Source organism: Vombatus ursinus, unplaced genomic scaffold, assembly GCF_900497805.2.
Source record: "Vombatus ursinus unplaced genomic scaffold, bare-nosed wombat genome assembly UNPS02014171.1, whole genome shotgun sequence".
NCBI lineage: Eukaryota > Metazoa > Chordata > Mammalia > Diprotodontia > Vombatidae > Vombatus > Vombatus ursinus.
Window position 1 is genome coordinate 3,613,604 of NW_020953949.1, and position 27,889 is coordinate 3,641,492.

General features: G+C 37.9%; 1 protein-coding gene across 2 annotated transcripts in view; it reads right to left on the reverse strand.

Moving 5' to 3' along the window:
* DNAJA3 (DnaJ heat shock protein family (Hsp40) member A3) overlaps positions 1 to 23,540 on the reverse strand; it is a 44,029-nt gene extending 20,489 nt beyond the window's left edge. For both annotated transcript variants that reach the window (XM_027859734.1, XM_027859733.1), the window contains exons 1-6: positions 23,325 to 23,540; positions 16,420 to 16,556; positions 15,469 to 15,552; positions 10,173 to 10,373; positions 8,754 to 8,906; positions 184 to 331 (exon numbers count right to left, since the gene is read on the reverse strand). In XM_027859734.1, coding sequence (XP_027715535.1) covers positions 184 to 331; positions 8,754 to 8,906; positions 10,173 to 10,373; positions 15,469 to 15,552; positions 16,420 to 16,556; positions 23,325 to 23,535 — 934 coding nt within the window. In that variant the 5' untranslated portion in view covers positions 23,536 to 23,540. The remainder of the gene's footprint in view (positions 1 to 183; positions 332 to 8,753; positions 8,907 to 10,172; positions 10,374 to 15,468; positions 15,553 to 16,419; positions 16,557 to 23,324) is intronic.
* Positions 23,541 to 27,889: the final 4,349 nt, after the last annotated feature.

Here is a 27,889-nt window from a genome sequence, read left to right on the forward strand (position 1 = left end):
CAAAGTAAAGTACTGAAGGATGAATAATACCAAATGTATTAAAAACCTTGATTTCAAAACATCTCCAAATATTTATTATTTTTCACCTGTCTTTACTACAACTTTATCACTTGGATATAAAGAGTAGAAAAGTCATCTCAGTTCTAAAAATCAATTTTACACTGAGTAAGTATAAAAATGAACCTGCAGGTACTGGGACGACGACCTTCTTCTTCTGTTTGGCTTGTCCTGTTCCCCTACATACTACACAAGGAGTAGTTATTATGGATCCACGGCCTCCACATCGTCTACATGTGGAACGCATCACAAAAGGGCCTGTATTTATGGTTTCCTGTTGAAAAAAGGAAGAAAAATCAATACTTTTCTTTCATTTCCATATACTACAAGACAACTGGCTGAATATGGTTCTCATGGTGTATACCATGAAAATGACTCACTGAAGATTTAGATATTTTATATGGGTGTGTGTATAAAGTTAATAAAGCCCCACAGATTAGATGCCCCTCAAACATTTTAATCTAACATAGTTTTCTAGAAGTAATAAAACTATCTCTGAATACTAAAAATAAAAAAAATAGGCGTACTAGTTTTATCAATAATGGAAAATGAGAGTCTATCTCCTCTGCAAAAGTACCTGAATGTTATACCTATGCTACTATAAATTTGGAGGGCAGGGAAAGTAATTCATAGTTTTTTGTTGTTGTTGTTATTTTCTTAGTTTATGAAGTATTATAAGGGTATCATCTGATTTTACTGCATTCACAGGATCACTGACTACAGGTTCAGAGATCATAATAGTGCTGGATGGGACCTTGGAGGCCATGGAGACCAAACCTCCTCATTTTACAGATCAGGAAACCAAGGCAAGCAAGGTAAAGTCACTTGCACCACATCTCACAGCTAATAGGGATCTAAAGCAGAAGCCAAGTCTTCCTGACTACAAGTTTAGCATCCTATCTACCACATCACACTGTCCCCTCACTGGCTGCTATGTATGAATAAGGACACAGACAGCATTGTCTTTAACATTCAGATCACAGCCCCACCTCAAAGTTACTGTGAAATATGGAATAAAATGTTGGCCTAGGGGCAGCTAGGTGTCGCAGTGGATAGAGCACTGGCCCTGAAGTCAGGAGGACCTGAGTTCAAATCCAGCCTCAGACCAAACACTTGACACTTACTAGCTGTGTGACCCTGGGCAAGTCACTTAACCCCAATTGCAAAAAAAAAAAAAAAAAAAAAAGATGTTTGCCTAACCTAATTTCTGTCAGCCTGCTTTCATTTTCTCAGCAGTTCTGATCAAATAGGGAATTTTTTCAGTTATTCATGTTTTTAAGTCTTTCAAACACTGAGCTACCAAATTCCCTTATTTCTAATTCTTCCTGTCTAGTCTAATCTATTATCATATCTAATCAGTATAATTTTAGTATTTTATTTTTCCCAATTACATATCAAACAATTTTTAACCTTTTTTACAATTTTGATTTCCAAAATCTCTTCCACCCTCCCTCCTCTTCCCCTCATTGAGAAGGAAAGCAATCTGATAAAGGTTATATATGTAACAGTCATGTAAAACATTTTGATATTAGTCATGTTGTAAAAGAAAACAGACCAAAAAAGAAAAATAAAGAAAGTTAAAAAACAGTAGGTTTCTATCTGCATTCAGACTCCATCAGTTCTTTCTAGGGATATGGACAGGATTTTTCATCACAGGTCCTCCAGAATTATCTTGGATCTTTTTATTGCCAAGAATAGTCAAGTCTATCATAGTTGATCATCACACAATGTTGCTGTTACTATGTACAATGTTCTGGTTCTGCTCACTTCACTACATCAGTTCATGTATGTCTTTCCAGGTTCTTCTGAAAGTATCTTGCTCATTATTTCTTACAGCAAAACAGTTTTTCATCACAATCACATACTACAATCTGTTCTGCCATTAATGGACATCTTCTCAATTTCCAATTCTTTGCCACCACAAAATGAGCTGCTATAAATGTTTTTGTACATATATGTCCTTTTCCTCTTTTAAAAAATGTCTTTGCAGGGCAGCTAGGTGATGCAGTGGATAGAGCACAGGCCCTGAAGTCTGAAGGACCTGAGTTCAAATCCGGCCTCAGACCAAACACTTGACACTTACTAGCTGTGTGACCCTGGGCAAGTCACTCAACCCCAATTGCCTCACCAAAAAGAAAAAAAGAAAACAAAATAAAAAATTTTTAAAAAAATTCTTTGGGATAAAGACCCTAGTAGTGGTATTATTGGGTCAAAAGGTATGCAGTTTTATAGCCTTTTGAGCATAGTTCCAAATTTCTCTCCAGGATTAATGGATCAGTTTACAACCCCAGCAACAATAGTCTCTGAATTATCCCACATACTCTCCAACATCTGTCATTTTCCTTTTCTGTCATATTAGCCAATCTGATAGATGTAAGGTGGTACCTCAGAGTTGTTTTAATTTGCATTTCTCTAATCAAAAGTGATTTAGAGCACTTCTTCATATACCTATAGACAGCTTTGATTTCTTCATCTGAAGACTGTTTGTTTTTGCCCATTTGACCCTTTGACCATTTAGCGACTGGGAAATGATATTTGAAGTCTTACAAGTTTGACTCCATTCTCTATATATCTGAGAGAAAAGGCTTTTATCAAAAAAAAAAAAAAAAAAAAAAAAAACCTTGTAGTAAAAAATTCCCAGTTTTCTGCTTTCCTTCTAATCTTGGTTGATTGTGTTTGTGCTAAAACTTTATAATTTAATGTAATCAAAATTATTCAGTTTGCATCCGGTACTGTTCTCTATATCTTGTTAGGTCCTAAATTCTTCCTTTATCCATAGATGTGACAGGTAAACTATTCCACTGTCCCCTAATTTGTTTATATCACCCTTTATATGTAAATGATGTACCCATCTTGACCTTATCTTGGTATATGGTGTGAGATGTTGGTCTATTCCTAGTTTCTGCCAAACTGCTCCCCAGTTTTCTGAGCTATTTATGTCAAATATTGAGTTCTTGTCCCAAAAGTTTGGATCCTTGTGTTTATGAAACACAAGATTACTATGGTTGTTTCCTACTATGTATTACACACCTGATCTATTCCACTAATCCACAGCTCTATTTCTTGCTAGTACCAGACTATTTTGATGATTATTGCTTTGTAATACAGCTTGAGACCTGTTATGGCTAGGCCACTTTCCTTCACATTTTTTTTCATTAATTCCCTTGATATCCACGATCTTTGGTTCTTTCAGATGAATTGTTACAATTTTTTTCCTAGCTCTATAAAATAATTTTGGTAGTTTAATGGGTGTGGCACTGAATAAGTATGTTAATTTAAGCAGAATTGTCATTTTTATTATATTGGCTTGACCTACCCATGAGCACTTAATATTTTTTCAATAGTTTGGATCTGACTTTATTTGTGTGAAGTGTTTTGTAACTGTGTTCATACAGTTGCTGAGTTTGTCTTAGCAGGTAGATTCCCAAGTATTTTATGTTGCCTACACTTATTTTAAATGGAATTTCTTTATCTCTTGCTGCTGGACTTTATTGGTAGTATATAGAAACACTGATGATTTATGTGGGTTATTTTTACATTCTGTGACTTTGCTGAAGTTGTTAATTATTTCAACTACTTTTTTAGCTGATTCTCTGGGATACACCATAATATCATCTGCAAAGAGAGATAGTTTTGTTTCTTCATTGCCTATTCTAGTTCCTTCAGTTTCTTTTTCTTCTTATTGCTACAGCTAGTGTTTCTAGTACAATACTGAATAATAGTGGTGATAATGGACATCCTTGCCTCATCCTCAATTTTCCTGGAAGGCTTCTAGTTTATCCAATTACAGACAATATGTGCTGTTTATTTCAGATAAACACTACTTATCATTTTAAGGAAAGCTCCATTTATTCCTATGCTTTCTAGAGTTTTCAATAGGAATGAGTGTTGTATTTTGTTGAAAGCTTTTTCTCCATCTATTAAGAAAACCAAATGACTTGCTGGTTTTGTTATTGATGTGGTCCATTATGCTGATACTTTTCCTAATATTGAACCAGTTTTGCATTCCTGGTATAAATCCCATCTGTTCATAATATATGATCTTTGTGATATATTGGGAGAATCTCCTTGCCAGTATTTTATTTAAAATTTCTGCACCAATTTGGAACTATGCCCAAAGGGCTATAAAACTGTGCATACCCTTTGATCCAGCAATACCACTACTAGGTCTATATCCCTAGAACATCCAAAAGGACCTACTTGTACAAAAATAATTATAGCAGCACTTTTTGTGGTGGCTAAGAATGGTGGGAAATGGCTAAATAAGCTGTGGTATATGGAATATTATTGTGCTATACGAAATGACATGCAGGATGATTTCAGAGAAATCTGGAAAGACTTATATGAACTGGTAACATACGGAAGTGAACAGAACCAGAAGAATGTTATAAACAGTAACAGCAATATTGTTAATTGTGAATGACCTGGCTATTCTCAGCAATACAATGATGCAAGGCAATCCCAAAGAACTAATAACAAAGCATACTATCCACCTCCAGAAAAACAACTGACATTGATTGAATACAATTGAAGCATACTATTTTTCACTTTCTTTCATTTTTTTCTTTTATTCAAGTCTTCTTGTACAAAATGAATAATATGGAAATATTTTGCAGAACTGCACATAACTGATTGCTTACTGTCCCAGGGAGGAAAGAATAGAATTTGGAACTCAAACCTTTAAATAAAAATATAAAAAAAATTTGGAAAAAAAATCTTGCATCAGTATTCATTAGGGAAGTTGGTCTATAGTTTTCTTCCTCTGTTTTTGCTCCTCCTGTTTAAGGTATCAGCACCATATTTGTGTCATAAAAGGAATTTGGTAGGACTCCTTCTTTGCCTATTTTCCCATACAGTTTACATAGCACCAGAATTAACTGTTCTTTAAATGTTTGGTAGAATTCAGTTGTGAATCCATATGGTCCTGGGGATTCTTCCTTAGTGAGCTCATTAACAGCTTATTCAATTTCTTTTTCCAAAATGAGGTTATTTGAGCATTTGGCTTCTTCCATTAATCTGGGCAACTTAGATTTTTATAAATACTAATCCATTTCACTTAGATTGTCATATTTATTGGCATATAATTGGACCAAAAAAGCTCCTAATGGCTGCTTTAATTCCCTCTTCATTGGTGGTGAATTCACTCTTCTCTTTGTTGATACTGATAATTTGGTTTTCTTTTTGTTTAATCAAACTAAAACAAACCAATGGTTTATCTATTTTATTGGTTTTTTTCATAAAACCAGCTCTTAGCTTTATTTATTAGTTCAATGGTTTTTTCTTTCAATTTTATTAATCTCGTTTGGTTTTTAAGATTATCAATTTAGTATTTAAATGGGTTTAATTTAATTTGTTCTCTTTTTAACTTTTTTAGTTGCATGCCCAATTCATTAATCTCTCTTTTCTCTATTTTATTGATGTGTTTATAGAGATTTAAATTTTCCTTGTTTTCACCCTTGATCTTATTGGGAAGGCTTCTAGCTTATCCCTGTTACAATTAATGCTCGCTCTTGATTTTAAACAGATACTACTTATCATTTTAAGAAAGGCTCCATTGATTCCTATGCTTTCTATTATTTTATTGTGACTTTTTGGATGTAGCTGTTTCGATATTGTTGTTCCTTCTGAGTTTGTATTTTGATTTTCCCTGTCACCATAGTAACGTTCTGTGGTCAGGTTCTTTTTCCTGTTGCTTGCTCACTTTTTCCAGCCTATTTCTCGACTTTTAACTTTATGTTCTGCTCCTAGGGTGGAGAGGACACTGTCCATAGCTTCCGTTTTTTTGTTGTTGTTTTCCGGGCTGGTTTTGGGGGAAGAGGGGACCAGCGGGCGTGGGGCTTTAGTTCTTCTGAGGTGGTATGATCTAAGGAGTGGTGTGGTCACTACACTCCAGACTACTCTCCAGGCTTGTACTCTGATTTGTAAGCGACCACAAGCATTGTTTTCTACACTACAACTGTGACCAGGGTCTCCCCTCCCCTGTATCATACTGGTGTACTAGTGGCTCCTCCTTACCCTGGGACTGCCACCCAGATCCCCCTATGGGCAATGCAACAGAGTCCTACACCGAAGGCCAGTAAAGGGTTCCCTGTCGTGTCCGATTCCTCACCCCCTTACTGTCTGAAAGCTCTGGAAGTTGTTGCTGTAGACTGAGTTGCCTCCAAGGCCTGCTTGCTGGCTTGCACAGGTGCTCAGGGCCTTGCTGCTACCTTGGTGGACACAGCATGTGCTGGACTGTGTTGTCCTCTTACCCTAGTGAAATAGACCTTTCCTCCCAACCTGTTCAACCACTGAACTTGTCTTAGGCTGGAATATTGTTTCACCCCATCCTTTTGTTGGTTTTGCACTCCAGAAGTCATTTTGAGGTGCTATTTTAAATTTGTTTGGAGAGGAATTTGGGAGGTCAGGTGAATCCATGCCTTTACTATACCATCTTTTCTAATTTTTTTTAACCAACATCAAGTAGTTTTGATGACTGCTACCTTATAATGTAATCTGAAGTTTGTAAGTGCTATTCCCCCTTCACTCTTATGTTTTGTTTTGTTTTTTATCACTTGCCTTGGATGTTCTATATCTTTCATTCCTCTCAAATTTTGTTATTATTAAGTCTTGTAAAATACTGCTTTAGAGCACTAAAACTAGATTAACTGTGGTAGTATTATAATTTTTATCACAGTGGCAAGGCCTAGCCATGAGCACTGAATGTTCTTTCAGCTATTTAAACCATTCTTTATTTCTTTAAGAAACATTTTGTAATTGAATCTTTACAACTACTAGTGTTCTTTGCTAGGTTGACTCCCAACATTTATGCATTTTGTAGATTTTTAAAATGGAATTTCCCCACTGCTGCCTCTTGCATTTTATCATATAGAAATGCAGTTGCTTTTTATGAATTTATTTTGCAGTCTGCAACTTTGCTCAAGCTTTTAACTGTCTCAATGATTTTCTTTGCTGATTCTGTAGGATTTTCTAAGTAAACCATCATGTCAATCAGCAAATAAAAATGAATGTAATGAAATATTACTGTCTATAAGAGACCTAGAATATGATGAATATAGAGAAGCATGGAAAAATTTACATGAACTGATGAAGTAAACATAGCCAAGAAAATATACATGACTTCAAGAAATGTAAATGGAAAGAACAGCAATCACAAAAGAATCAAAAGTGAATGTTGCATCTTTCCTGGAGTTGGGAGGACCTGACTTCAAATCCGGCCTAAGTCACATAAAACTTACTAGCTGGGTGACTCTGGGCAAGTCACTTCACCCCAACTGCCTCACCAAAAAAAAAAAAAAAAGTTGCAAAATTATAAAGAATGAGCTTGGCCCCAAAAAGGAGGTACCTTTATAGAGGTGAGCCCAGATTTTTTGATGTACTGACTGCTTTTGATGATTTTTTTAACTTTTTCTTTAAAAAAAAACTTTGTTATATGGGACAGCTCTCTGAGACGGGGAATAGGGAAGAATACAGGGAGAAATTTGGGCAATGTAAACACAAAAAATAACGATAAAATATATTCTTTAAAGAATTAATATACCATCCCCACAATTTATTTTCTCAGGCAAGAGAGATAGCCTTTGAAAGATGAATTCTCCCAGGCAGGCACAAAACCAAGTCAGTGTATTTGCAGTGGGGAATAATTAATTGTCCTCAAGTTTCTCTAATGCTTCACTGGCAAGAAAGTGGAAGAACGTCATCTATTGGCTCTCAAACACATCTCTACACCAAAAGCTGAGCCAATGAAGTAAAGTCACTCTCAACAATAGGAGTGGGAAGGGAAATCACTCCTTAGAGTATTTTGGTGTCTTGTCCTCTCCATTTTTCCCCTTCTCCCCACACCCCCAACAAATATTTCTCCTCAGAATTATAGAGTAGGATTCAAAAAGCGTGACTGTTCATTCAGAGAGGATGCCAACCCCAGACCTTGCTTACTGTCAGTTTTAAGCACAAAACAACTAAGAATCTAGAGAGCCAACCTGGGAATGAACAATTATGATGGGAAACAGCATCAGACAATTGGATTTGAAGCAGGTGGCCAAAAGAAAAAGCTAGTTCCATATTAATTTAAAATGTTTTCCAGTCCTCTTAAAGGGCACATATCATCATTACTTTTTTCAGGCAAGACAATTACTCTATTGAAGTGGTCATTAGCAGAATACCATCTGTGTCCCTTAGTTGACTATTATATGCCAACCTTGAAATTTACTTTGTCTTCTGACAACTCAAAACTAGATAGCACTTTAGTGCAAGGATTATTCCCATTTTGTTGATAAAGATACTGAGGTTCAGACAATGAACTACCCACGGTTACACAGCCAGTAAGGGGCAGAATTAATAACTGAATGTAGATCTTCCATTAAGCCATCTAATCTTTTCTCTAACTCCACAATATTTAAAATTTTTCAAGCAGCCATCTCCTGATGTAATAACAGCATTTAGCGCACTTGTTCTTCTTACTAAAACCGAGCTCTACCTTCAATGATATAATTGGTTTAGATAAAGTGTTCAGGGTCATAATTATGATCTATTGAGGCTAAAAGTGCTACCTAAATTTATGAGGAGAAAATCAAGAAGAAAATATGGGGAAAGAAAATACAGCGGAAATGTTAAAAAGACAAGAGAGAGAGAATGCTTAAAGAAAATGCCAAAAAAAAAAATCTAGGACCTGTCTCACCTTTTACATTAGTTCTTACCATTCCGGTGCCACCACAGTAATGGCACTGCTGAACTTTGGTGCCAGGTTCATTTCCTTTGCCATCACATCGCTCACATGAGTCATTAATGTTCACAGTAAATTCTTTGTTAACACCCTTTGCAGCTTGAATGAATGTCAATTCCATGATGTACTAGAGAGAGAAAATAACTTATTTAATCTTTCTTCATAGACGATGTTTTGCTTTTAAATACAAAGCAAAGTGTTGAGGTATATTATTTAATTTATAATAATGAGTAAATTTGAATTCATAGCATTATTCTCTCCTCAAACACTTAGGATTTTTAAGAGCACCAAGTCATTAAAATTTCAGTGAAACAGCACTTCCAACTAAAATAGTATATGGCATTTATACGCAGTGCTGAATTTTTAAAATGATTCATAATCATAACAAATTAATAAGACTATCTCTTCTCCAACTATTTTTCTTGAGACCAATACAAGAAAAAAGCTGAATTGCTTTGAGATCATTAATCACTTTCATTTGGATAGTTTACTCTAGAATTGATGTTTTTTTTGAGTACTGAAATACATTTACACCAAAATATATTCTTCAAAATTGTTGCAATTAAGCTCTCCTAGTATTAAAAAGGAGCTGTGAGTGAAAGATAAAATGACTGAAGAAACAAAGATTCAAGCTTCCAGGCAAATCAATTTATTAAGCAATGCATACAAATTGCTAAACAAACTGGGACCAGACCCCCTCAGCTTTGGCACTGGACCCCAAACAGACACAGATTTTTATACATTAAAAACAATTAATCTAATAAGACCAACCAATTAAAAGAAAACAATTAGCCAGGATACAAAATTAGGTAATCTAATTTCTAGTTTGATGAAACATTAGGAACTTTCCAAGTTGAGAAGGAGAGAGTGAACAGGTGCAATTCCATGAAACCAGAAAAAGTTTGTGTCCTACTCCCCCCATATGTCTGTTTACAATCAAAGTAATATGGAAACTGCAACTGATTGATCAGTATGGGGCCAGTTATATGGGTTGTACATATGAGTTATGTACAGTTATATGAGATGTACAACTGTGAGAAAACTCCTTTTATGGATGTCCAGATCTGACTGGGCTTCTGGTCAGCAGAGCTAAGGGTCTCTAAGCAAAAGGCAGAAGTGGTCCAACTTCCCAGGCACACAGGACTAGGTTCAAACAATGGAATAATGTTTTCTCTCAACTCCCACAATTGAATAAAGTTTTCTCACAAGAAAGAAACTGGTCAGAAGTGGGTCACAAGATGGAGTCAATGTGGTTCACTCAATTCCCGCTACCACTTGCTGTTATAATCTCCTCAAGCTTAAATGGGGTATAATTCATATAATTTCTACATTTCTGTTTATTCCTAAAGGCAAATAGTCTCATGATAGAGCAATTTCTACCTGTAATCCTTACCTCCTGAGGCTGATCAAATACACTTTGGAAATCTCCAAATGAAGATCCTGAAAACTCCCCAAAGATCTTCCTAAAGAGTTCCTCTGGGTCAACAGTAGGGCCACCTCGCCAGTAGCTCTGTCCAGAAGTTCCTGCTCCAGAGTCAAAGCCAGCTGAACCATAAGTATCATACTGTTTTCGCTTCACTTCATCACTTAACACCTGTTAGACAAAAAGCAATGTAATGAAGAATTCATTTCATTCTGGATTAATGACAGGAAGATAATGAAATTCCCTGAAACTACAGAGTTTTAATTAACAGTCAACTATACAAAAAATTTAGTTACACTAGAGGATGCCCTTGAATTGGGGAATGGCTAAACAAATTATAATATATAAATATGATGAAAAAATGATAACAGACTATTTCAGAGAAATCTGGGAAGATTTATATGAACTAGCCATATATAAAAAAATATTTAGAGCAGCTCTTTTCGTGGTGGGAAAGAAACAGAAACCAAGGAGATGTCCATCAATTGGGGAATGGCTGAACAAGTTGTGACATTGATTGTTTTTTTTTTTTTTTTTTTGCTTAGGCAGTTGGGGTTAAGTGACTTGCCCAGGGTCACATAGCTAGTAAGTGTCAAGTGTTTGGTCTGAGGCTGGATTTGAACTCAGGTCCTCCTGACTTCAGGGCCGGAGCTGTATCCACTGTACCACCTAGCTGCCCCTGTGACATATGATTGTGATGGAATACTATTGTGTTCTAAGAAATGACTAAGGGAATTGTTTCAGAAAAACCTGGGAAGCCTTATATGAGCTGATGTAAAGTGAAGCAAGCAGAACTAGGAGAATATCATATACAGGAATAGCAATATTATAATGTGAATGACTTAGTTACTTTGATAAATACAATGATCCGTGAAAATTCCAAAGGACTTATGACGAAATATGCTACCCACTCTCAGAAAGAAAATTGATGAAATCTGAGTACAAATTGAAGCATATTCTTTCACTTTACTTTTCGGGCTTTTTCTTTCACAACCTGGCTAATGTGGATATATGTTTTGCATGACTTCATAAGTATAATGGGTATTTATTTCTTGACTTCTAATTGGGTGAGAGATGGCCTACAGGGAGGGAGAGAATTCAAAATGAATTTTTTTTTAAAAAGACTTACATAAACTAATGCAGAATATGAACTGATCAGAAGAACCAAGAGAACGATTTATACTATAACATTATAAAAAAGAACAAATATGAAAGACTTAAGAATTATGATCAATATAATGATTCCAGAAGACCAATGTTGAAAAATGCTACTGGCCGAGACAGGTGACAGACAAACGAGACAAAATTTTAGACTTGACCAACATGAGCATTTGTTTTTGCCTACATGTACTGTTATGCACAGTAACAAGGATTTTTCTTTTTTTTTCTCTCAAGTGGGGCGAGAGATAAGAGGGATATAATTAAAATAAAAAATGATAATTAAAAGAAAAAACTGTGGTCAAAACGCGGGGTAAAAGACTGAAATGTGTATGGAAATTAGTAAGAGTTGTATTAAACACATGAATATTTATTATGGATCCCTAAATGGGAATATAGGCAAATACTACCCCCCTCCACTCACTCAACCACGTCTAATAAAAAGATACTTTTGTCACTTTTACCTACTTACAATCTTCCACTGATCCCTGAAGAGAGGAAGACAAAAGTACACGCACAATAAGAATTGTGTTTTATGGTGATCTACTTTAAGATACAGTTTCATGTAATAGATAAGTCTGATTACATGAAATTAAAAAGCTTTTACATAAACAAAGTCAAGACAGCAAGGAAACAGAAAGCTATAGATTGAGGAAAAATCTTTGGATCAAATATCTATGATAAGTGTCTGAGAGCCAAGATAAATTATACAAATTACACAAATATATAAGATCAAGAAATAGTTCACCAATGAGTAACTGGTCAAAAGATATGAACAGTTCTCTCTCTCTCTCTTTTTTTTTTGGTGAGGCAACTGAGGTTAAGTGACTTGCCCAGAGTCACACAGCTAGTAAATATCAATTGTCTGAGGCCTCATTAGAACTCAGAACCTCCTGACTCCAGGGCCAATGCTCTATTCACTGCACCACCTAGCTGCCCCGATATGAAGAGTTATCAAAAGAACAACTGCAAATTATTAATGACCATAATAACCGTTGCTCCAAATTACTAAAAAGAGAAATGCAAATTAAAACTGATATTTAGCTTCACACCAAGCAAACTGGTAAAGATAACAAAAAATTAAAATAGTCAATGTTATAGATTGGCTGTGGAAAGACAGGAATACTAATACACTATTGGTGAAGCTATAAATTGGTCCAACCATTCTGGGAAGCAAATCATACTTATGCTAAAGAGAGTGACTAATAAGTCCAAATTCTTTCTTCCAAAGATCTCACTGCTAAATATTATCTCTCCCCCCACTTTCCCCACCCCAGTGTCAAAGCAAGAAATAAAATATCAACTACAGAATTTTTTGTGGTATTAAGAAGCTGGAAACAAAGTAGGTGCAACTATTTAAGAATAACAAAATAAAACTGAATGCTACACATTTACAAAGACTAAGCTCAGCCTTGGAGAGGAATTAAATGCATCTCCTTTCCCTCACTACTATAGATATTTCCTATACTATCAAACATTTTGCTGTGTTAACTGGCACTGCTAAATGAGTACTTTTTCTTTTTTAATCTGTGTTGCAAGGGAAGAATCTTCAGCTTAGCAGAGTGGGGCAGGTGATGTTATTGGCAGAATTAAGGAAAAAAACCCAAAAAATACTTAAGAAAATGGGGGGGAGATAAATTTGGGGAGAAGACAGGACCATAGAATTAAAGTTGGGAGGGAACCTAGAAACCATCCAGTCCAGTCCCTTCGTTTTATAGCTAAGAAAAATGAATACCAGAGACAATTATTTGTCAAAGGTCACATAGTAACTTACCCAGAGCCAGGTACCCTGACTCTCTCATGTTCTTTCCACTATATCAAGTGATAGTTAGACCCCTTGAAAATAGTTCAAGAGAGGAAAAAGAGAAAGACATTTAGATCTAAGACTCCAATCAAATCAATAAACATTTTAGCTCCAACTATCTATCAGAGTACTGAGCTAGGTACTGGGAAAGAGCTAAAGTCTGATACATATAAACATGAGCAGGAGAAAACTTCTAGAGAAACCAGGTCAAAGGCCAGAGACAGGAAAAAGAAAGACTACAGGTTTCTTGGGAGAAATCAGGAAGACAACAGTCAAAATGATGAAAATAACTATAGACTAAGAATGGTTTAAACCAAGAACTAAACACATGAATCAAAAAAAGATCTTTATTCCTCCAAAAACCAGAAAAGGGGCAAAGGCAGACCAGGAGATAATGGATGAAATAATGTGACCTAGGTTAAAGAACCACACCCAGGATTAGAGCTTTAATATAAACTAATAATAGAGAACACTTAGAAGCAAACTTTTTTTTAGCACTTTAAACTCATGCAAAACTGAGAGGTATAAAGGGTATTTGTGATATACTTCATTGTATACGATTCATATCCCCTGACTCTCTCAATGTAGGTAAAATCTAAAATACCAGGATTTGAAGCAGGAGGGAGGGAGATATCTGGAGAGGCAGTGTCAAAAGATTATATAGAAAGCTACTATTGCATCAAAGGTGGAAAGTTTAGGATCCAGGATATGCATGGTCTTTGACAGAAACAAACCCCCTTTCTTTCTTCTTTCTCCTGAATGATAGTGCGGGAAAGAGTCCAAAATTGACTGCAGTGATAAACCCCACAACAAAAAAAATGATAAGGTCACTGCACTTTAAAAAATATACAGCTGACGAGATAGCACGAGGAACATTTATACTTACAAAGTAACATTTAACTAAAATAAGCAAAATCTCAATAATTCAGATCCTTCTGATATGAAATGTTTCATTGGGACAGGAATAAGAGTGAGTTCTCATTATCCTTAACATTTTTTTTTGCTAGAATTGGAAATTGAGAGGACGCTCATCAATTGGGGAATGGCTGAACAAGCTATGGTATATGAATGTAATGGAATACTATTGTGCTATAAGAAATGATGAACAGGCTGATTTCAGAAAAACCTGAAAAGACTTGTATGGTCTGATGCTGAGTGAAATGAACAAAACCAGGAGAACGTTGTACACAGTAACAGCCACGCTGTGCGATGACTAATATTGACAGACTTAACCCTTCTGAGTAATACAAGGATCTAAGACTCCTCCAAAGGCCTCATGATGGAAAATGTTATCCACATCCAAAGAAAAAACTATGGAGTTTGAATGCACATCGAAGCATATTATTTGCTATTTTTTTCTTCTGTTGTGTTTTGTTTCCTCTTTCTGGTGGTTCCTCCTACTGGTTCTCTTACTTACAACATCACTAATGTGAAAATATATTTAATAGGAATGTATACATATAGTCTATATCAGATTGCATGCTGTCTTGGGGAGGGAGGTGGGGAGAGAGGGGGAGAAAAATTTAAAACTCAAAAGCTTATGGAAGTGATTGTTGATAATTCAAAATAAATTAATAAAAAAAATTTTTTTTTTGCTATTTTTAAAAATTTTGTTGTTTTTGCTACAGCTTCCTAGTGAAAGCTTACATTGAAAAATTCCAAGTTTTGGATGAACTATGCAAAAGAGACCTACTTATACCTAGGCAATGATAGAGAGAAAAATTAGTATATTTCCATTTTCACATAACATTTCTATAAAAATGTATAATAATACAATCTTTTGCCACATTTGGTCAAAAGGAAGGAAAGGAAAAATCATGTAAATCTGGAAGAATGATAACCTCTTCCCCTAAGTTTTATCTCTTCTCAGTGAGGGTATTATGTATGGTTGTACACACACACACACACCCATGCACACCTCCTATGTCCACAAATATGAGCCCATTCTCAAGATTAAGAAGGAAAGATGGCTTGAACAGTCCAAATTCTTTTAATCATTTTCCAATTGTTTCATGTGTGTTATTTTCCTATGTTCTTCAAAGGCAAAGACTAGATTCTACACTTTTTTCCTATTCCCCATCATGCCTAGTACAATGTTATATAGAAAGTCAATAAACGGTTGCTGAAAGAATTTAATTTAATTATTTAATTTAAACGTGATAAAGCAAGAGACTGAGGCCCTCTAACCTTTCATTCTAGGCCCTAAAATACACAAGACTTGTTCTATCTGGAGAACAGTGACTTAAGTATAAACTAAAAATTGGAATGAGAGGAAAACAAATTAGTATATATCAGGTATATTACCTCATAGGCTTCTGCTAACTGTGAGAACTTTTCTTTAGCCTTAGGATCATCCTTATTCGTGTCAGGGTGGTATTTCTTGGCAAGCTAAGAAAACAGTAAAAGATCATCAATATGTAATATCCACTGAAAAAAGAGCTCATGAGGGGAGGGGAAGAAAAGGTGGATTTTTGCTAATAAAAATTAAATTAAAATTCGAAAATATAGTACAATATAAAAATACAATACAAAATGACTTTACTTTCTTCACAAATGTTAGCTTTGGTGACTTAACAGAGGGACGAAACTGCGAAGTAAACGTACTTGGTTCTACTATAGCTTCCTTGAAGCCAGACTTAGATGTCTGATTTTCAACTCTTACATAGCATATAGATGCAGAGAATAGTGGTACACAAAACTAAGCCTATAAGAGACTCTTGTTCATATGTCACTTAATTTTGTGGTTTATAGGACTGGAGGAAGAAATGCAGAAAGCAATTACCACCATCCTGCAGTATTCATCACCACCAGGTAGCATCATTGGAACCAAGTGTGTATTTGGAAAAGATTATCGCTACAGGTAAGAAAGAAATCCAAGGCTGCCATAGCATCAGCAAATTCTGAACAAGTGTTTCCTCTCAAGAGCTTCATACAATTCAAAATGTCTTCAAATGACATCTTAAAAAATAAGTCATAAGTTGCTGAGCCCTTATCAAGAACAGTAGTTCTGGTCAGCCATGAGTTAAGAAAATATCCTTTACTAAAACCTGAGTTTTCTTGTTTGTTCTGAGGTAATAAGCATTAGACACTGAAGAACGAAGATGCTAATCTCATCAGATGCTACAAATTCTGCTTTATACCACTTTATTTGCTATATATACATCTTACTGGTCAAAGCAGGAAAAATAAGAATAAGATCATCTCTTCTACAATCTCATCTTTCAAAAATGATCTACCTCTGGTTGCCATACAGACCTGGTAATAGGCTTTCTTGATCTCTTTCTGGCTGGCAGTTCGGGGTACTCCTAAGATCTGGTAATAATCATCTTTGGCTGAGGAAGGGGAACTCGTGTGAAATGAAGCAGTACAAATTAAAGGGTAAAACTTTATTCCTAAAAGAAAAAAAAATCAGAATATGACATGAACGTAAGCAACCAAGTTTTGGATGAACTATGCAAAACAGACCTATTCATACCTAGGTCGTGTCAGAGAGAAAATTTAATTTCCCTTTTCATATAACAGCATTTCTATGAAAATGTATAACAACACAAATCTTTTGCCACATATGGCCAAGAGAAGGAAGGAAAAGATAAAACACATAAATATAGGAGAATAATAACCTTTTCCCCCAAGTTCTACTTCCTTCTCAATGAGAGTATTATGTGTGGTTGTATACATACACACACACACACACACACACACACACACACACACACACACACAAGCCCTATGTCCACAAATATAAGCCCCTTCTGAGGACTAAGAAAAGAAGGAAAGAAGACGGTTTGAAATACCTAATAATCCAATTTTCTTAGAATCATTCTCTAATTATTTCACGTATGTTACTACAATAATAAAGCTTCTTCCATACAGCTACCCAAAATAATTTTCCTAAGGCAAAACTCTACTTATGTCACTTCCCTACTCTAAAATTTTGCGGCTCCCCATATCTCTAAGATAAAATACAAACTCCTCAGTCAGCCTTGCATTTAAAATCTTCCATGTTGTGGCTTTGAATATCAGACTATGACATGAATGCAAGCAACTGAGTCAAGCTGCTGACAGAATTCACTATTGAAAAAGATTATATCTTTAGAATCCAGTGAACTTCAGGGATTGCACAAAGGCATTATGTTGAGCCAAATCTTTGTGAAGGTGTCTTAATATTTTTAAAAATTTCTTTCATTCAAAATGTACATTCAAACAACTGCAATATTTTATAAAACAATAATGTTAAAGTAGAAACATTGTTTGATTACATTAGTTTACATGGTACCCTGTGTCCTAGAGTAGCTGTTAAGTGGTCCAAAGATGTAAGTCCCCCAGCATCATCCACAAGAATGTTTTAGTCTCTGCTTTTCCCAAAAGTGAAAAAATCAAAAGATATAAATGCACACAACAGAGGTGACTAAATTTCCAGATTTTCTTTCATGACTATTGCATCAGATAGTTCTGAGGGGAAAGGCAAACAAAATCAACTAGTCTACTTAGTAAGAAAATAGAAAGCACAGAATGGATTAAACAACCTATAGCAAAACCAGATTATTTTGTTGACTGGGAGCTCTCTGACCTTGTACTGTAACTTCCAACTTTGACTGGGTGACAGATAATAAAGTCAAGGAAATGTAATGGGAACATTTAACAAAAGAGAAAAGTCTAACAGCAAGACAACCCTCATCAAAATAAATGATTGGTTACTGAGGAGGCTGAAGAGGAGGAAATCAGATAAAGTAGGGGAATTTCAACTGAAAACATCAGAACGAATGTAAAAGAAATACGGTGTAAAATTCATCCTTTTGGAATCAGTATTTCTTCTCTTTTGCTTGTACTTTTTTATATCAAAAAAAGTAGGTCATGTGGGAGTAATGAGAATTTCCATTTGATAGGAGAACAAAAGTCTAATTCTGACTCTAGGATACACTGGTACGGATATAAAACTTCCTAGTTTCTTTCTATTGCCTTCTTTTCCAAACCCAGCTCCCCTTATTAAACCTAAAAGGCTGAGGACAGCCAGTGGCTTTGGCAACAGTAACCTTAGAAATCTGATCAGTAGTGGGCACAAAGGAAATTGTACTTAATTTAAAATTAGATGGTTCTCATCCCCACCCCCTCATCCTCCAAATAAAAAGTTTAAGTTTTTCTAATCTAAGTGTGTGTACCCTTCTAATAAATGGAAAACTGACTTGTATGCTTGACAATAATTAGAAAGTGAAGTTTACTTAATAAACAAGTAATTGGTTTTTCCCTCCTAAGTATAATTATGAAAATTTAGAACCAACAACAAAAAACAGTACAAGCTAGACAGGCCAGCTCCAAGGAAGAATTTGGCACTGCCAGGCAACTGTACTTTTTTTCAGCACTGGGGATTTGAATCCCTGTTAGTAACAAATACCTTGGGCCATAAAGTTATATGGTAATCTCTTTTGCTCTTGGTCTAGAATTGCAATGAAAGATAGTCTGGTTCAATCAAATAATATTCATGAGTACATACAAACCAAAATTATGATCCCTAAATATTGATAACTTAAAGCTTCTTTAATACAGCTGCAAAAATAATTTTCTTAAGGCAATGTTCTACTTAAGTCACTTCCCTACTCTAAAATTCTGTGGTTCCTTATATCCTCCAAAACAAAATAAAAACTCACTTAGCCTGGCATTTAAAATCCTCCATGCTCCGGCTCCAAACTACTTTTCTAGACTTATTTCACATTTCTTCCTTTGCTTCACTCTACATTACAGCCAAATTGTACTTCTAGCCATTTCCTGAACTCAGTATTCCATCACCTTATTCCATGCCTTCCTCACATGGATGGTATCTCATGACTGGCATGCACTATCTCCTCACTTCCAACACTCAGACTCTATCTTCCTTCAGATTCTCCTCAGGTTCTTATGAATACACCTCTCTCCTCAAGAAATCTTGTACTTATTTTTCGGTGTACAGGTTGTATCTCCGCAGTAAACCAGTAAAGGGAAGATTCTCAAGGGCAGGAAATAACTGGTGAATTGAACAGAGGGAAGTGTTTTATCCATATGCAAGTGGGAAGAGCTGGTTTTAAATTTTTGCTTTTCCTCCTTTAAAAATTATATAATTATGTCACTGGCTTTAGTTGTGATTTCTAACATCAGATCACTGTTGATTACAAACTTCCTCTTGGACCATAATCAACCTGACTCAAAACACTGGGGCCACATAGGTCAGCAAATTATGGCCTGCCATGTGGGAGCTAAGAATGGTTATTGTACTTAAAAATGTAAAAATCATTCTTAGCTCTCTCAGGCTGTATAAAAATAGACAGCAGGCTGAATTTGGCTTTCAGGACTTACTTAATCTGCTGACCCCTGAATCAGACAAGATTAATTCACCCAGATTCCTAAAAAACAGTCTACCATGAGACTCAGTTCATGAACCATTTTGTCTCTATATTAGAAAGCTGTACCAAAAAATGTGCATGACCTTGGCCTAAAAAAACACACAACACTTCAATGAAGTTCTGACTTCTTCAATGTTTATCTTGCAACAGTGCAAATCACAACCCTTCTGTTTTCAACTCTTGTGCAATTTTTGTCCATTAATATACTCCATAAGAGGATTCCTTGGAACATCTTCTCTACATCTTAACTTGACAAAGGTATCAGGGCAACACCTGAGCCATTCATTCACTATCTTTTTCTACAAGACCAGATCACTTTCTTTTCTCAAACATCTCCTGCAGAGCATTTACGCCACTTCTTAGACAAAGTAATCATCGTTCTATCACAGTTAACCAGCAGGCATTGTTCATCTACTTGCTTTTTCCTGAGTGGAATGTGGTTGGAGGTTTCATCGAAGAGGTTCTATAGTATTTTGAGACTTGATGAAATCAGTACAATGTCAAATCCAACTAGACTGGGGGTTAACCTGGGGTCCATACACTCCTTGGAGAGCCAGGAATAGAATTCAGGGGATCCTTTCACTTGTATGGGGAAAAAAATGCATTTTCATTTTCACTAACCTCCAACTGAAATTTACTATTTCCTTCAATTGTGAATGTAGGAAACAAAACATTCTGAGAAAAGGTCCACAGGATTCACAGAACAGCCAAAGGAGTCTATGACACAGAAAAGGGTTAAGAACCCTTGACCCAGGCACATCTAAAGAACTTCACTACCTAGGGAGGAACACAGCTTCCATTTGGACTCTGCATGGGATGGTCTTCTGGTCAGAAGCAAATAGCTTTGTCAAACAAACTTTGCTACCCAATTTATGTTCCACTTGATCATCAGAGGACACAAGTAATTTCTGTTGTATTAATTAGTAATCTCATTAGAGAAAAGCCTTTAAAGTGTATTTTGCTCTCTGAATCACTTTTTATAATTTTGAAAAAGTCATGTTTTATATTAATATTAAATGTTAAATAAAACCTGAAAATGACCATTTTTCTTTTTACTGGTTAAGCACACAACCTTCCCAATGTTCTTTTAAGAATAAAAACTGGATAACATATGTCATAGCTATGTGAAAGTGGAAGAAATTGTTAGCCCTAAGAAACAATTAAATCTGAAGGAAACCAGAAGTAGAAGCTAAGGAAGGTCGGCCTTAGTGCTACATACATCATCACTGAATGACTGGGAGAGAGGTTTAGCAGGAGATCAGGAAAACAAATAGAGAAGAGGAACCCTCAGAAAAACTGGCTAAGTTTTATATAGTACTTTTAACAAATGGTATACAGTTGAAACATCACATTGTGAAACTATATCTTTTGTAACTCAGTCTCTTAGTGCTATTCAATTTTATGTATGGTACTTTACTGGGTTTGTCCCCAAATACAAGGTGTATAAGAATGAGAGGAGCAGGGGAAAGTATGGATTTGATATTTCATTGGTAGAAGAAAATCCCAATCCCTCTACCGATGCAGGTTGGCATCTCTTCTGCAATGTATTGTCTTAGAGTTAACAAGGGCACTGAGAGATCAAGTGCCTCGTCCAAGATCATCACTGCCAGTATGTGCCAGGAAGTGGGACAGAAACCCAAGTCTTTCTGTCTTGGAGGCCAATTTTTCCTACTATACCTTGTTGCCTTTAAGTAACTCAATGTCTTTTAATATAATTAGGATTGTTTAAGGGAGGCAGAATGATGAAACAGAGATCTGGATTAGTAGTCAGAGGACCTGAGTTCAAATCCCACCCAAGGTCACGTCTGTGTGACATTGAAAGTTACTTACGTTCTCTGAGCTTCAGTTTCCTTATCTCTACAAAAGGCCTCTGAGGTCCCTTCCAACTCTAAAGATATGATCCTAAGTCACCTAATCTCTCTAGTTCTCAGATTCCTCATCTATAAAATAAGGTACCAGAAGACCTCTAAGGTCCTTTCCAACTTTGCATCGGTGATATTGTGGGCGTGATACTGTCATAACACCATTTATTCAAGTTCTGTATATAACTTCCATATCCAAGAGCTCACTACTAGGAAATGAATACAGTTAATACTAAAAAAAAAATTATCATTTGTTAACTCTTCTGAACCCATATCCAAATGATGTGACTTTAACTCTGGAAAAAAAGAATATGGGTCTCAAAAAGTCATTAAATATAAGTCATTTATTGAGCACACACTATAAACATAAGGTACTGTACAAAGTGATATCAGTTTGTGATTATTTTATGAGGACATGCCTTGCTTAGGCCTGGCCTTTAAGGTTATGTTTATACCTCTAAGATCATCCATCCTTTTCTTGCATTTGTACTTGCTATTGTGCATAGTTTAAATGGACTCCCTCTACATTTCCACTTGCCAAAAATCTTGACAGGTCCCCGAAGAGATGTAGTGAGGCCTCCTTCACAAAGCCTTCCATAATCCCCAAAGCAATACATTTTTCCCCATGAGAGCAATACCTCATGCCTCTTGGCTCACAGCTAGGTCTGGAGTCTGGAAGAAAAATTCAAATCAAGCCTCAGACTAGCTGTGCTACATTGGGCAAATCACTTCACCTGTTTGCCTCAGTTTTCTCAACTGTAAAATAAGATATTTGTAAAGTGCTTAACATAGTGTCTGGCACAAAGTAAGCACTATATAAATCTAGCTATTTTATTATTGTTATTTGTGTCATGATTTTGGGGGCTCATATCTTAGCCTCCCCATTAGATTGTAAACTTGCTAATAGCCAAGAGTTCTGCTGCTTCACCTCAGTATACCTAGTACAGAGCAGAATGCTTTATGTATAGTCAGACAGCCTGAGTTAGGAGTGACACTGCCACTTACTAGCCTTGTGACTAAGGGCAATAACTGAAAGCTATGCAGTGCAAAAAAAGTGACAAGGCACTTTTATATACATTATTTCGTTTCCCCCACCTATGAAACAGGGATAATTACACTTCACAAAGTTATTCCAAGAGAAGCACCTTATAAAAAGCACCCTTATAAAAGGGGAATCACCATATAAATATGTGAGGTATGCTCATGACAGCAAAAATCAAGCATCTTTGACAATTTTACAACACTGAACGATCCAGTACTTAACAGCAAAAAGAACACCAAGTTCTTAAGTGTTCCAAATGCGTGTCTGTGTATTTTTATAAATCCCTTCGACTCTAAATCTATGATCCAAATCGCGCTGGCACAAAACACTCTAAGTGCACGAGGTAGGGGCAGACACGGTGCTTGGGCTAACGTCATAATCACAACAGTTCACATATATATGGAGTGTTAAGGTTCGTAATGAGCTTCACACACGTTATCTCATTTGATCTACTCATTATCCCGTTATCCTCAGCGACTGCTTCCCGGAGGAAGTGGTGCCTGGGTCGGCCGCTTTTGACCAGACTCCAGTTTGCCTCCTCCAGCTCCACGCAGCTAGTCCCCGGGGGAGACGTCAGCGCGACCCCCGAGGGAAAGGTCACCGGCTCCAGAGGAGGGCCCAGAGGGCCTGCGGCGCACCCAGGCTGCTCCGGGGGCAGCCCTCGCTCGCTCCAACCGCTTCGAGATCCCTGTCACATGCTGACAGTCTGTGCCGCCTCCCTGGCTCATTCAGGCGGGTCCGGACCGCGCTTCCCCTCCCCCAGCTAGCTCCCCCGGGCATGGCCCCCGTCCCACCTGCCCGACCTTCCCCTACCGGGGGAGGGCGACTTCGCCCTCGGCCGCTCCCTCGCCCTCCAGACCCGGCGCCGAAGCCTCCCCTCACCTGAGAGGCTGACGCTGGGTCTCAATGTCAGGAGTCTCCCTGGGGCGCAGACTCCCAAACGAGGCGAGATGGCTGCATGGCTTAGCCTACGGCCCAGAGAAACCACTACGGTGTCCTCCCAGGGTGCCCGAACCCCCTTCCCCGCAGCAGCCGGCAGCCGGGGGTTCCCCACAGCCAGCGACAACCAGCGTGAGGAGCACCTCGCCGCCATCTTGGCTTGGGGACACGGCGCCTGCGCGAGCCGTCCTTAAAACGACTCGCCGGGAAAAGGGGGAGGAGTGTGCGCGTGCGCACGCGCAATTCCAGGAACGCAACTGTTCCCTTTCCCGCGAGAAAGACTAGAGCGCGCATTTAGGAACAGTTTCAATTGCGCACGCACAACTCATTCCCTAACGGAGTGGTCAAGACTGAGACATAGAGTTGCATGGAAAGCTAGTGGGTAAGCTGTAAGATGTCCATGATCAGGGATTTTGTAGTAGAAAGGCGAGGGCAACGCGTAACCTGTGTCAAAATGAAGCTGACTGCGCCGCTACTAGCGGTGGAACTACACCTCCCAGCGTGCCTTACGGCGAACTCGCAGAACGGATCCCAGGGTGCAATGCGCCCTATCGCTCAGTGTGACCCTGAGAGACGGTCACGATCTTCGCCCCAACACTCGGCTGTCATGCTCCGGAGTTTTCAGGAGCTGCCCCCCCTTCCCCCAGGCCGGCCAGCCCCACGTACCCCGCTATCACACTCATTTCCACAAGCAGACTTGAGTCGCCAGCGGGCAGACCTCCTGGGCTCCGGCGTTCGTGTCCCGTCAGTGGGTTTGGGGACGTAGGGCACCAGAATTGGAAAACCGGAGGCCTGGGCTCGAGGCCTGGAGCTGCTCGTGGGCTGTGCCCTGTGGTCTTGGGCACGTCGCCTCTCCGCTTGAGCTTCTCTCCACATATATGAAACTTCCGATGTCACACAGTTCCGGTGATAGAAACAAATCTGTAAATAGCAAAATTCTGTAGACGTGAGAGGCTATTCTGGGACAGGGTGGAACCAGTGGCCTTGAGGTGGGTGGGGACCTTTGACAGAATCCAAACTTCACAGAACAAATGCCCTTAACAAAAGGATTTGTTCTGTAAAACTTGGCCCAGATTGAGGGCCTAGAGGGCCACGTGTGGCCTTGAGGCTGCAGGTTTCTCCACTTTTGTTCTCCTTATCTCCACTGCTTGGTTGCTTATTAAACCACAGATAATTCAGCAAATGTATTAAATTAAATATACTTAAATTATCTTTTTTTCCCCCTGAGGCAATCAGGGTTAAGTGACTTGCCCAGGGTCACACTACTAGTGTCAAGTGTCTAAGGTCAAATTTGAACTCAGGTGTTCCTCACTCCAAGGCCAGAGCTCTATCCACTGCGCCACCTAGCTGCCCCGAAATGTAGTGTATCTTAACTGTTCATCGAAAGATACTTAGATTTTGGGAACACAATAGAGATACTTAAAAACTAGGGGTTGTGATACAGATTTAAAAGTCCATTGGAGATAAACAATGGGCTAAAAAATTAAGTTAATGGGGTTAGCTATTTACCACATTTACTAAGCATTGTGATGCAGAAAGAAAAGTGATTCTCCCCTTGCCCTCCAGGAGCTTACATTCTTTTAGGGAAAACAACATGTACACAAAATAATGTAAGAAGGAGTTTGAACACTAGCAGATGGACTCAGAAGGGAATCTCTTCTAGCTAGGGGAATTAAGAAAAGTGTCATAAAAGAAATTGGAGATCTTGTTGGATGTCAAATGGTCAGAGATGATGAAATGAAGGAGCCTGTCCAAGCATGTGAGATGGCAGGTTTAAGTCCATGGAAGGTGAGAGAGGACAAGAAAAAAGTATCATTTGTTACTTGATAATAGCTTAGAGTCCATAAAGTTCTTCAAGCTAGAAAAGTAGAGTGGGGCAAGTTGGGAAAGGTATTCAGTGTCATGCTAAAGAGTGTACACAGAAGTCAAGTAAAATTAACCTTACTGTCATCCTCAATCAGTAACTTGTACTAATATTACAGAATAAATGTTACATAGACCTGTGTAAGCCATAATTCATATGTTATGGGACTGCCTCATATTTCAGTGCCTAGTAATATTTTCAGTAAGGATAAAATGTAAAATGGGCCCAAATTCACAGGGAATAACTGTAGTTGACACTATACTGTAGTCCTCTTCACTCTAGTCAAGGATATATATATCTTGTATTTTTCCATTTGTTACCACTTTTCTAATCTCATTTTTCTACTGTCCTTCACCTGTGGTTGCAGGAGCTCCTAACCAGTCTCCTTGTCTCCAGTCTGCTATAAATCATAGAAGCAGAAGGTATCTTAAAGGTCATCTAATCTAACCACGTGTTACACATGAAGAAGCTGAGGCCCAGAGAGGCTAAGTGACTTGCCCAGTGTCACAAAGCAGTAAATGACAAAGGCAAAATGTGGGTCGTGGTCCACTGATTCCAGATCCAAAGCTCTTTCCCATCATATCAATTTGATTCCCCCCCTCCATCTATCCCATTCATATATCCATAATAATCTTCCTTTTGCGTAGATCTCTGTCTCTAAAAAACCCTTCATCGGCTTCCTATTGTCTCTTGACAAACTCCTTAGCCTGGCATTCAAGGCACTCCACATTCTCCTTCTATCCTACTTTTTAAACTTTATATCTCCCACTACTCCTCATATATATATGTTTGGCTTAAGCCAAACTTGTACCACATATTCCCCCATAACCATCTTCTGTTTCCCCACCTCTGTATCTGTGTTCCTCATACAATTTTCTAAACCTGAAATTCTTTACCTTTTACCTCCACCTTCTGAATTCCTAATATTCCTTCAAACAGCATGTTGTAATGCAGAGAACACTGATTTTGAACTCAGGAACTCTCCTTCAAATCCTGATTCTGCTACTTTCAACTCTAAGACTTTGAGCTAGTTATTTTATCTTCTGGGTCTAGGTCCTCACCTATAAATGGACACTTCTGTCAAAGGCACTACCATCTTCCCAATCACCTGTTGGTAAATTTAGTTATCCTTGATTCTCCCTCACCCCCAACACCTACCTTTACAACTTCTCTCACATCTGTCCTCTTCTTTCCACATATATTTGATGAGCCTTCTCATTTGTATCTCCTAATTTATCTTTTTTCTTCCAGTTTTCCTTCTCTCCAATTTATCCACCACATAGCTACCAAATTTATCATCCTAAGATATAGGTCTGATCATATCACTACCCAACATCTTACTGACCAGGATAAAATGTAACTGCCTGGGGTTAGGTCTTTCACAGTCTGGCTCCAATCTACCTTTCTGTCTTATTTCACATTATTCCCCTTCAAACACATTTATGTTCTAGCCGAACTGCATTATTTGGTTGCTTGCTATTCTCTGAACCTGACATTTTCATCTCCAGCCTCCACACATTTGCACAAGCTGCCCCACTTACCAGGAATGGCCCCTCTCATCTCTATCTCTCAGAATCTGTCTCCTTCCAAGACAGCTTAGGTGCTAGCTATGTCCTTTGTGAAGCCACCTTTGACCTCCACCCTCCCACCCAGGTTCTCTGACTCCAGCTCCTGTGCTCTTTTATATTGTACTATACTGCCCCCATCCTTCCTCCCTTAATCAGAGTATATTAAGTACCATTTTTCAATTGTCTTTGGGTCTGACTGGTTTTATCCAGTCACACCCATAGGAATGAATGTGAAGATGGGTCCCCATGGAAAATGTCTGGGCTTCCTGTGGCATAGACACAACTCTCTTTACTGATCTTCAAATCTGATATACCTGCTCTGATTCCAAAATAGCTGCATTCTGATAGGGGAAAACTGACATGATGGTCAAAAGCTCATTTCTGTATGTGTCTGTGTGTTTATACACAGTATGGGTCTGTCCTGACTCAACTTTCCTGGACCTGTTACAAACTCCATCTCTGAGGACCCTCAGAAGCTTCTGTTCCAAGCCTGACAAATTTATAGAAGCCATGCGCATGTGTATTATAAATGTGTATGCACATATGTGTAAGTGGGAGGTGGGGAGCATCACCTGACCTTGCAGAAAGACAGAGGGTAAACCAGACTCTGCTCTTCATTTGAATCTATTTTGGTTTCTTCTCTTGGCTCTCTGACCTGCTTTCTGTTTTGCAGTGAATCTCAGCACAGCCTCCGGTCTCCAAGATTCTGTCTGCCTAAACTCCCTCCTGCCTAACCTCTTTCCCAAACCCAGTGGAATCCAGAGACATTGACCCCTTGCAATGCCAGCCTCTCATTCTCTGCCATTGGCACAAGAAGCCCCAGTCTAAAGCTGCTAGAGGGATAGGTTTTGATGGGAGACTTCTGTGTGCTTCTAAGATAATGTAAGTAGATTAGACACCTGGGACTTTTGTTCTCATCACCTCCTCTCTGGATCTTTAAGTGGGTATGGTGCATTATTTTAAATGCTACAGAAATCTAGCTGAATTAGCAAAGATGACAAATGATGGAAATAGCCACCATTGAACAGGATATGATAAGACATATACAAAATTCAGCTAGATCCCTATTAATATGA